This window comes from Trachinotus anak, unplaced genomic scaffold, assembly GCF_046630095.1.
Source record: "Trachinotus anak isolate AG129_WGS33_773 ecotype Australia unplaced genomic scaffold, CSIRO_AGI_Tana_v1 ptg000004l, whole genome shotgun sequence".
Lineage (NCBI taxonomy): Eukaryota > Metazoa > Chordata > Actinopteri > Carangiformes > Carangidae > Trachinotus > Trachinotus anak.
The window spans coordinates 22,592,501-22,603,492 of NW_027273855.1; the positions used below are offsets into that span (position 1 = coordinate 22,592,501).

At 44.1% G+C, this 10,992-nt stretch overlaps 1 protein-coding gene across 1 annotated transcript in view; it reads left to right on the forward strand.

Moving 5' to 3' along the window:
* slc52a3-1 (solute carrier family 52 member 3-1) overlaps positions 1-3,687 on the forward strand; it is a 5,351-nt gene extending 1,664 nt beyond the window's left edge. Inside the window, exons 3-5 of the mRNA XM_071477141.1 lie at positions 222-1,312; positions 1,989-2,112; positions 2,447-3,687. Coding sequence (XP_071333242.1) covers positions 306-1,312; positions 1,989-2,112; positions 2,447-2,659 — 1,344 coding nt within the window. The 5' untranslated portion in view covers positions 222-305 and the 3' untranslated portion in view covers positions 2,660-3,687. The remainder of the gene's footprint in view (positions 1-221; positions 1,313-1,988; positions 2,113-2,446) is intronic.
* Positions 3,688-10,992: the final 7,305 nt, after the last annotated feature.

Here is a 10,992-nt window from a genome sequence, read left to right on the forward strand (position 1 = left end):
GAGTACATTTAATCCTGTACTTTACTTTTGCTGAACTATACTACTTCAAATGTATTTTTTGCGGATAATACTTAATAAGTACTTCCTCCACCACTGGCTCTGAGCACGAGCTTTAATAAATCACAGCGTCTGATCTGTGCCATTACTGAGTCAACAATCGCGTGTCTACTGGAACAGTATATAACAGACAAATTTAATGCTTCTGACGTGTGTTTCTGTAGGTTTGACACACAGCAGAGGTGGAACGACTTGGGGCGGACTGTTTCTCCTTCTTCACAGTCTCATCAGACTAATCCAGCTGCAGCATGGCTCTGCGCGTCCACATGCTGGCCTGCGCCTTCGGCCTGGGCTCCTGGGTGGCAGTGAACGGCCTGTGGGTGGAACTGCCGCTCATCGTCAACACTCTCCCTGAGGGCTGGGAGCTCCCCTCATACCTGACGGTCATCATCCAGCTGGCCAACCTGGGACCTCTGCTGGTCACCCTCATGCACAAACTGTGCCCAGGGCGTCTCAAAGAGCATGTTGTCATTTACTCCATCCTCTCCATCGGTGTCCTGTCCTGCATCCTGCTCGCCTTCTTCTGGGACAAGACCACGATCGTGGCCGGGGCACCGCGTAGCACTGCCTTCTTCATCATCACCTTCTTCCTCTCTCTGGTGGACTGCACCTCCTCAGTTACTTTCCTGCCTTTCATGATGCAACTTCCAGCGAAATACATCACCACGTATTTCATTGGAGAAGGGTTAAGCGGTTTCATTCCTGGTGTAGTTGCTCTGGCACAAGGCGTGGGCATCGCCAAGTGTGTCAACTCCTCTCAGACTGCAGGAAACCACACAGGCAGCAGCACCTGGTCCTTACATACAGAGTATCTTCCTCCAAACTTTTCCACCGAGGTGTTTTTCTTCTTCCTAGCAGTCATGATGTGCATAAGCCTGGCTGCTTTTGTTGCACTGAACAGACTTCCTCGGACATACGAGCTGTCCACCGAAAACCTCGTGCCAGACGCCGTGGCATCTGTCAGCGCCGGCCTGGATAACCCTGGAGCAGAGATTGATGGAGAGGGTGTGAAATGCCAGGTTGAGGGTGCAGCCCAGAGCAAGCCTCTGCTGCCAGGTCCAAAACACTCCGTGTACCAGCTGACCTTCATCTACTTTATGGTGGTGTCGGTCAACGCCGCCACCAACGGGCTGCTGCCCTCTGTGCAGACGTACTCCTGTATGCCCTACGGCAACCTGGCCTATCACCTCTCTGCTGCTCTGGCATCAGTTGCCAACCCAGTGGCCTGCACCATCGCCATGTTCTTCCAAAACAGGTAAAAATGAATGTTTCCTTTTATGACTTAAATTTTTCTTCCAAGTTTGTCTTAAAACAAGTGTCAAGGTGTCCAGATGTGCAACGCAACAGCCAACTTCACTGGATTTACTGCAGAGAGCAAGTGTCCTGCATTATACAACGGAGCTGAGGGACATGGACACTGTGTGGGAAGTAAGCAGGGCCTTTTCCATGAACCCACTGCAACTGCACACAACAAAGATGGCGACAGCTGGAAGTTCAAAAAACTAAGAAGACATAGAAAATTAAAAATGCACGTCAAGAATGAGACTTTAGTCAAATGACGGAAAATAATGTGCTTTTTTTTTTTTGGCAAAAACTAAGACGAAAACAAAATCAGGTGCCAAACTTTGGTTGGACTTTGGAATATATTCCTCCACAGAACAAGGACTGTGTAAACAAGGATTTTGATCCTCCATCACTTAATGTGCATTGGAAGAAAAATATAACATTATGGCCAGTATGAACAGGAGGAATGGTTGCAGCATGAAAAAGCTTTTTCTGAGTTCATTTTGGCCCCTGACTGTTGCTTCAAGGCAGATTTGATTAATCCTGAATCTGTCTTTGTCCGGCTTGACTGTTTTCTCTGGGTATAAAAATGGCTTGGGCACATAGTTTATATGGGATAATATAATCAAACCTCTTTTTGTTTTCAGGTCACTGGTGTTTCTTGGTGTGCTGACAGCACTGGGGACAGGATTTGGCAGCTACAACATGGCCATGGCAGCTATGAGCCCGTGTCCTTTGCTTCAGGGGTCTGTGGTGGGAGAGATGATCATTGTGAGTGAAACACAAACAGATTGTGTAAGAGATGTATGGCCTAGAAAGAAAAGACACAGAAATCATTTCTCTGGGGCTTTATCAGGGAAATACTTGTGGCAAAGTTCAACTCCTCCTTTACAAAAGCCCTGAGTGTTGAGCAACACTGCTCACTCTCATAACCGATCATGAGGTCATGTATTTGGGCTGTTACTGTGTAGCTGTGGTGTCAGCATTTGAAAATGATGATGCACAAAATCCCGATTCGTTTTCCAAACGCAAATGATGTCAAACATTTCTCAGATCGTCGTTCAGGTGAACTGCTGAGTCCACTTTGTTCTTCTGCCCTCACCAGGTGCTCTCATGGCTCTTCTTCACTGGAACGCTGTCCTACGTCAAAGTAATGGTGGGTGTCATCCTGAGAGACCGGAGCCACAGCGCCCTGGTTTGGTGTGGAGCTGCAGCACAGATGGGCTCACTAGTCGGCTCAGTCACTATGTTCCCACTGGTGAACATCTACCGGCTGTTTAAGTCGGGAGACTTCTGCAACACTCAGTGTCCTTCATGACAGTTCATCTGAGAAACACTGTACTGAAAAGAGGCTGGAAACCACATAGTTTGACATTTTGGGAAACGGGTTTATTGAATTTCTTGCAGAGTGTTAGATGAAAAGATCGATACAACTCTAATGTGTGTGTGTGTGTGTGGGGGGGGGGGGGGGGGGGGGGGGGGGGTCAGTTAGCTTAGTTTAGCACAAAGGCTGGAAGTAGCTGTTAGCCTGACTCTCTCCAAAGTACAAAAATCCACCTGACCGCACCTCTAACGCTCACGTGTTGTATCCTGTCACTTAAAATATATAAAAACATGTTGTGGTTTCTGCGTCCAAAGAGAAATGTCTTCAGCAAGTATAAATAAAACTCCTCATAAAACTACAACCTGACATTTTTACAGATGTAACAGATAACATGTTAATTACTGAGCTTTAGAGATGCTGGTAAATAGGTTTTATTACCTCTGGAAAGACCCAGGCCAGCTGTTTACCCCTGTTTCAAGTCTTTATGCTAAGCTAAGCTAAACAGCTGCTGGCTGTAGCCTATTGACATTTTTCTGCATCCTTCAGATGCATTGTTAAAAAATGTTGATGTTTTTACTTTTTTTCTTTACAGCTTTGTAATTTTCAAGCCATATTTGCACTTAACTTTATCAATTGTTTGTGTCAAGGTCATTTAACACACAGAAAAACAACAAAAAACTAAAAAAAAAACGAAAAACCCCCCCAAAACATTAAAAATAAGACATTCAACTGAAAATAAGCTCTTATTCATTCTCTTGGTCAAAACTGCATTGAACCTATCATGAAACTATTAGTTTGTTTGCCCACTAGATGGAGCAAGCACGCTTCTAAAAATCTGTATCACTCCATATTCTCCAGGCACCAACAGTGACCACAAATCCTTCCACATGAAATACATGTATTTTCTGTACGTGACAAAATAAAGCTAAGGATTTAATGCTGACGTTTATACACCTATTACATGGTATATTTACCTTCAAATCAAATTCAGGCAAGAATAAAATGAGAAGCGTTTATCAAAACAGGTTGTTGATGCATTTTATCACTGTGAATATAACACAGAGACAGTCAGGGTACAGACAGCTACATACAGTGTTATACCACCACCTCCAACTCAGGAAGAATCAGCAGGGTCTAATGCTGAAGTCTAGCTCTTGTGAAATACAGTTGCATATAGATTGTGAACAACATAATAAAGTACAACACAAGCCCTGCAGTAAATATTAACTTTGCAAAGCTTCAGTTCATATTGGTGTGATTTTATTTTTATTGTACTTTGACTCCAAATTTATTTGACAGATATACTGTGGATTAAACGACCCAGAAGTACAAAAAGAAGTTAAAATTAGCCCAACCTTTAGCAGCTACAACAATAATGATGCTTTTACTGTACATGAATGCATTAATTATTAAATCCCATAACATAATGTAGCCTATATCATTTTGAAATGGGCCTTTCTGCATAGTGAGTGCTTTTACTTTTGATACTTTTAAATATTTTTTACATAATACTTTTACTGAAGTAAAGTTTTGAATGCAGGTCTCACTGCCTCTTCCACCACTGAATTTAATTTCATAAATAATAATGTATCAGTCACAGTGGACATTTTTCTGCTGAACGAGTACTTTCACTTTTGATATAAGTATATTTTGATGATGACACTGTACATTCACCTCAGTAGGACTTGTAATGAAGTAGTTTTACTTTTAAAGGGTCTGTGCACTTCTTCCAGCTGTAATATTCTTCACAACTCCTGATAACTTACAGTTATAAAGTCCAGCAGATTTTTTTAATAAAGTGACATAGGTTCACATAGTTAGTATTTATTACAGGTCACTAATATTATTGTCCACTCATTGTAATCCATTGTTCGTATGACGCATATGTGAGTCTTACAGCACCTTCCAAATACAGACTGAAATGTCTGTAGTGATAAACCACCAACAGATTAATAAATCACCAGCTAGTCATGGAAAACAGTGATAAACAAAAAGAAAGAGAAGACGCCAGCCAATACGAGACAATGATGCTATGGTGATGTCTGGTCCAAGCCTCCGTCATGGCTATCAAAGACGCTGCTGTGTATCCTCAGAGGAGGACGGATAGACGCTGGTCATCCATGGGAACTGGAAAGTGGTTTCCCATCAGCAGCTGTTCCTCCTCTTTGCCCCCGTTGCCCTTCAGAAGGAGAGCGAGAGGTTCCCGGCCCGGATCTGTGGGGAAGCACGGGGAGGAGGGGGAGGGGGGGTTGGAGGAGGGCTCTAATTACTGATGCTCAGCAGGGGCTGATGGCTGTTGCTCTGGCCGCTGGTCACTTGGGAGCTTCCCTGACCCCGACACTGAGTAAAAACAAAAAGATAAGGAAGGGAAAATGGGGCTACAATTAGCCCTGTGTAGCCTCCAGGGCCTGGGATCAGTGGAGGAGAAGCGCAGATGGGACTTTCTCACTTGGATTTGTTGAATCCACATTGCAGAATGTGTAAGCTGTGCAGAAATTACTGCGGTCGGTTGCTGATGCAGATTCGAAAGATGGGTTTGTGTGAAATCTTAATCACTTCAAACAATGTGTCACATTTACTATTTTTGTCTTGAAAAGCAAAAAGCCCTGCATGAGAGTGTTCACCTGAAGATCGCATGTAAGTGCTGTTCTCCTGTTGTTAACATGACCTTGGGTATTTATATGTAATCAAAAGGATTTTCTCCAAGCTTCATTAGCTAAATTCCTTGATTGGCTCGGGGCTTTTGTGTGGAGACAAAACAAAGCAGCAAAGAAAAGTGTATCATTTGCCTGCGAGTGTCAGATGGCCCCATCGCTCCTCCAGCTGGACAGGAGGGGCTGTGGCCACCTGGATGCCGTGTCCCGGTCCTGTGAGATCCTGCAGTCTCCTCTGCCATGTGAAGACTCCACTTACTACGCCACAGAGAGGTCCATCTGCTCAGGACGACACCTCCCAAACAGCACCCCACCCCACCCCCCACCAACACCACCTCAGCTCCCCTCCCTCCAGTCATTCACCGTGCCTCTCAGCTAAATGAGCAGCGTGTCAAATGGAAGGAGGATTTACCCTTCCTTTAACTGGATAAGAGAATGAATTCACAGCTCCGTGATGCAATGAATGAGCGAACCCACCTGCTCTCCTGCTGCTCGGCTGCTGAATCGACAGATACGTCACCTGTGTCTGACTTTGCCCAATCCTCTCGTTCTGAGGCATGAATGCAGGGTTCACTGAGTAGCATGTTAACATTTGACAGAACACAGTAAAAACACGACCATACTAAAGCAAGGAAAGCTGCTTTTTTTTTTTTTTTTTTTAGGTCAAAAATAACAAAACAACACTCGCAAAGTGTCTAAATTTTCTCGGGTGAACCCGCAGGCCGACAGATTTTGGCAGCTGATGTTCAGGTGAACAGCTTGTGGGTAAACCAATTGCTGATGCATGCAGACAATTCACAGCTCAGACAGCATCTCACCGCCTCTCTCCCATCAATTTCCACACACAGCTCATTTAATAAATGCTGTCTGTTTATTTGAAATTGGATGTGACAGCCCTATGTCATTTCACTATACTGTCTTGGAGCAGACAGTGATGCACGCGGGCCCACTCCTCAGTTTCCATCAGCAGGTATTGATGTTGCTTTAATGAAGTGCCTAGCACTCCACCCTAGGAAGAGACAAGTCTGTCAGCATATGTAAATGCTTCCTGCCTGTCATTGTTGTGGAGGGTTCAGCATGGGTCAGCATAGATTCCCCCTCTGGGAACTCTTTGTTCTGGGGCCCGACTGTGCCACATGAGGGGACCAATTACAGAGCTGCGCAGCAGGACGGGGGTGCAAACTTGTTACCCTGCTGTAGTGAGCTAATTATTACCTCCACACTGTGGGTAGCATAGAGCCAGTGCATCATGGATGGCAAACAAAAGCTAGCTTGTCTGTATGCTTTCAGCGTCTGAATAAACGGTTTACGTTTCCAATATATACTGTAGGATAAGAGTTTCCTCTTCCATGAATTAGCTCACATCGAAGGCACCATTATCACAGTCATGGAAAAGGTCATCCTAATTTTCCAGCCATAAATAGCAACTGAACTATTTGAATCCCAGTGGAGCTCCTTTGCATTGTCAATGCAAAGGCAATTTACAGGCTACAGGCTGCCAACCACATAACCTTGATGTGGTGTCAAGAAATGATTTATGAAAAATGCATCCTGCTCTCCTTGTCCCGAGTGAGACCTGGCTGGACCTGGAGTGTTGACACAAAGCCCATATGGCCGGGCAAACAGGCCGGGCGCTGAATTATCAGTCCTATCATAACATCTCAATGGGCTTTTGTTTCCAGTTCCTGATGGGATATTGGCAGTCTGTTTATCATCGAGCAGTGCAAGAGATTTGCCAGGTTTTCGTCAAGCAACAAAATGTTTCAGCTGATGTGCAAAAGGATGCTTTGTGTCAATGCCAGTGAGCTGAGAAATAAGTCAGGTATTTGATGAAAAGTAACAATGAGCGAGTCAACCTGCAGGGGTAAACACGCCTGAGCAGTAGCTGCATTATTAGAAGTGTTTTGGAGGGTAAAGTGAGGGGTTTATTTTTAGGACAAAATACCAAACACACCTCCTGATGTATATAGACGCCCTCTCCTTTCTGCTATTAGCCCCCTTCCTTACATCCAGCCCATTCATCTCCTTCTCCCCACCCCCAGTGACCAGCCCAGCTGCTAGGGGCTACCAGTCCCCCTCGTGTGTGGGGCCAGTCAAGTGGAAAATGGCTGCTACCGAGAGAGCCCACTTTAGAGAGCCATCATCCTTTGAAGGGGCATGATGGCCTTTGACAGCCACAGTGTTAACATGGAGCCCACACAAACACATCACTGCTGTTTACTAAAGCAAGAGGAGAGGAAAGAGGATCAAGGGGAGACCCTGTTGGTTGATGTTTGAATCCAGGGGTAACGGGACGCTCGTCTGAGCCACGTCACAGTGGCATTGTGGGGAAACATGACACGGGATCACTCACAGCCAGGCGGAGATTGTATTTCAACATGTCAGTCGAGCTTTTAGCAAACAAGTCACAAGTGTGTGGCGCGGTGATGTGTTGTTGTACGTCTCGCACCTTCTTATCTGGGTACAGTGTGATTACAAAGCCAAGACTCACCTGTCCCTGTCAGATACTGCAGCTGACATAACTCCTGCTCTTACAGATTTTCTCAGCTGCTTTGGCACAAACGTCAAATGAAAACCATGATTCTCAAAATGCTGTGTGCCTCTTTTTTTTCTTGTGGCTCTCAAACAGCAGTCAAATGCACAAATATTCTTAAATGAGCCACGATATTTAGGCAGGAGTGTTTGGATACTGGGTAGCCAGAGAGGTGGAGGAAATTGGAGGAAATTTATATTTTGTTTTTTATTTCTAAAATGTTTGGTGTTTTCAAACTTTAATTTTTCTATTTCCTGCTTTCTATCAGTGGCACATAAAAGGCACTCACTGTGAATAGAAACCTGTGAATTATCTGTTGCAAATGGCTTTATTAACTTTATTATTGGGTTACTACAGTTCTCAAAGACAAATGACAGGGGGGCAGCAAGAATTAGATATGAACACAACACTAACATATCATCATCTTTTAAGTTGATATGGCGAACTTGGTAGGAAATAGTTTCTTAGTAACTCAGCCAGCAGTTGTGGAGCAACATTATGATTATTTGGAGTGAGGTTTATGTCAATGTGATGAATCTAAGTTCGGTACTCGCTGTCTTTTACCTCTGTTTTCGGTCTGCTAGGGGAGACTGCTAAACTCTCCACTATGTTCACCAACAAGTTGCAAGCTGTGTCTTCATTCAAACATTATGAGAGCAGTGAGAGTGCTGAACAGCCAAACAATGAGCTGAAACTTGTTATAAAGCCCTGTTAAAGGAGCTATTTTAAGCTATTGCTACATAGTTAACGTTAGCATTAACAGTTGTTGTAACTTATCAGTCTAGAAGAAATGTTGTGAGTTTAGCATCAAACATCATTCTTTTATTCGCCAAGAGCTGTCTCCAGTGGTGGAAACACCAATGTTAACTCTCGTCTCTAACACGTCTTTTCATCCACTGAAGTTCGCACGCCAACCAGCTAGCCCAGGCCTATCCCGTCACTTTCTGATAGTGACTCACTGTAGCCTCCAGTCTGTCTTGAAGATAAAGCGCTGCTCAGAGGGCACGTTATAACATCTAGCATTATTAAGACAGCGATGGCCGAAGCTCTTGTCAAGCGGCAATCACCCCCATCACCCGCACCCTGCAAGAAAAATGTTCGGTGGCAGAGAAAACGTACAAATGGCCCTTTTCAAGCCAAGAGGAGCTGCAGATTCAGGTGATAAATGGTGATCGTTCATCACTATTCGTAACTGCTTTAGGTAATGATAAAGAGACGTGACAATTGAAGAATAACATAAAATGATGTGGTGTTTGCTCATAGTATTTTGAGAGCAGCAGCTGTTTCAGAAATTGTACCTTAGCAGTTGAGAAGAGTGGTAACATGCTCATTAGCTGATGCAGCATGCTCTAATCCACCTTTGCCCTCGTGCAATGTGTGCAGCCCAATTTATGGATGCAGGTTGAACCAGCCGCAGATAAAAGCTGAAACCGTTTCATCCAGCCCTGCTCACACTGGCTCGAGTCCAGCGCTGGCTGAGTGCTGATCTATGGCTGTAACTCGACCAGGCCACTCTCCCAGCCCCGGCACATGTTGCTGGAGGACACACGTGGAGCTCCGAATGAGCAACAGTGATTTTAACTGCAACAAATGGTCGAGGTATGTCATTATCCAGATTTCTGTTGAAGGGATCATTACCTGCCACAGATGCCACTGTTGTTTTGTGTCTCCATTTGTCCTGAGGCTAGTATAACCCTGATACTTGAAAAGAGCAGGAGGTGCCTTTGTGTAGACGCACACCTGATCTTAGCAATCAATTGGCAGCTCTACCCTCGCACAAGTCTCCCAGGCTCTGCCTCAAGGCCGTCCATCTGTTGCTGCGAGGATGTGTGGCTATGGGTGAATGTGCCAGTGTACAGGTGCAGCATCTATCTGTGTGTGTTGGGAGTGGGAGGTTGCAGAAAATACTGTGTGTGATTTGTGGTTTTGCGCCTGTTGACATCTCTGCTCCCAGAGGTGTTGCTCTCTCAGTCTCTGTAGTCATGAAACTGATATTTAAAGCAGAAAGAGGTGACAAACAAGTGTGGCAAGATGCTTGGTGTGTAATTAGTACAAACAGAGGTAGCATTAGAGAGCTGGGAGGAAACACTTGGATCTATACATTCTGATGAAAAACGCATATTACACCCTTTATCTTATCCTATAACCAGATGTAAAGGTATATGTGAGGGGAGGAAATGTGAGGTAAAAAGGACAAAAAGATGCAAACTGTAACAACAGACTTTTATTTCCTGCTGAGTCTGCATTATGCTGCTGTTTCTCGAGCACCTTATCTTCTCTGGGAACATTAGAAAAGCCTTTTGATGGTGGTGTTGAATGCCTTCAGCATTAAATACTCCTGTCTGTGTGTGTGTGTGTGTGTGTGTGTGTGTGTGTTTCTGAGTGAAACTGCCGAGCCATTTTACCCACAGTGTCTTATTTCAGTGAAATTCGAAGAGGAAAACAGAGCAGAGGAAGAACGTAAACGATTATGGCTGAAAGACGCAATGTCCTTGAATATACAGAATTTAAAATGGTATTCTGCCTCATCCACAGCACTTGGTCTGTCCATCGCTCCGCGGGAAACACTGTTACGATGAGAGGGGGCGAGACGGGTGAAAAAACATTCAAAGCTTATAATTTACACATCTCATAGGACAATGATAGTAATATTTCACTCTCACTTCACTTTACTTTCATGTGTCTTCAAGGGAGACTTGTTTTCTCTTAGTTATTATACTCCAGTGCCAAAATGTTGCTCCCTCATTTAACATCATTTTTGTTTTACTTCCACTGTACCTACATTTAAATACAAGTTGGAACTGGTAAGTATTTTACTTATGCCTGATTCATGAGGTGAAATTACCTGTGAAACACAGGCTGTATTTTTAAAATTGTACCAGTTTCTGTACTGTTATATTATTTTGAAATATCTGGGAGAGGGTGTCGGAGTTCTAAGTCAGGGCCCAAAGAAAATATTAATAATTAATAAGGGTCTTGCATTGGCATAAACACTCAAGACCAAATAACAAACAAACCAAAGACATAAAGGCAAAAAAACCAATGGACAAGTTTTCAAATGTAAAAAAGTTACAGCACAAGATTCAGACTTTAATAGTTAAGTGAGTTAAGCCTTAACCCTGGGCTCTGCATCACAGTGA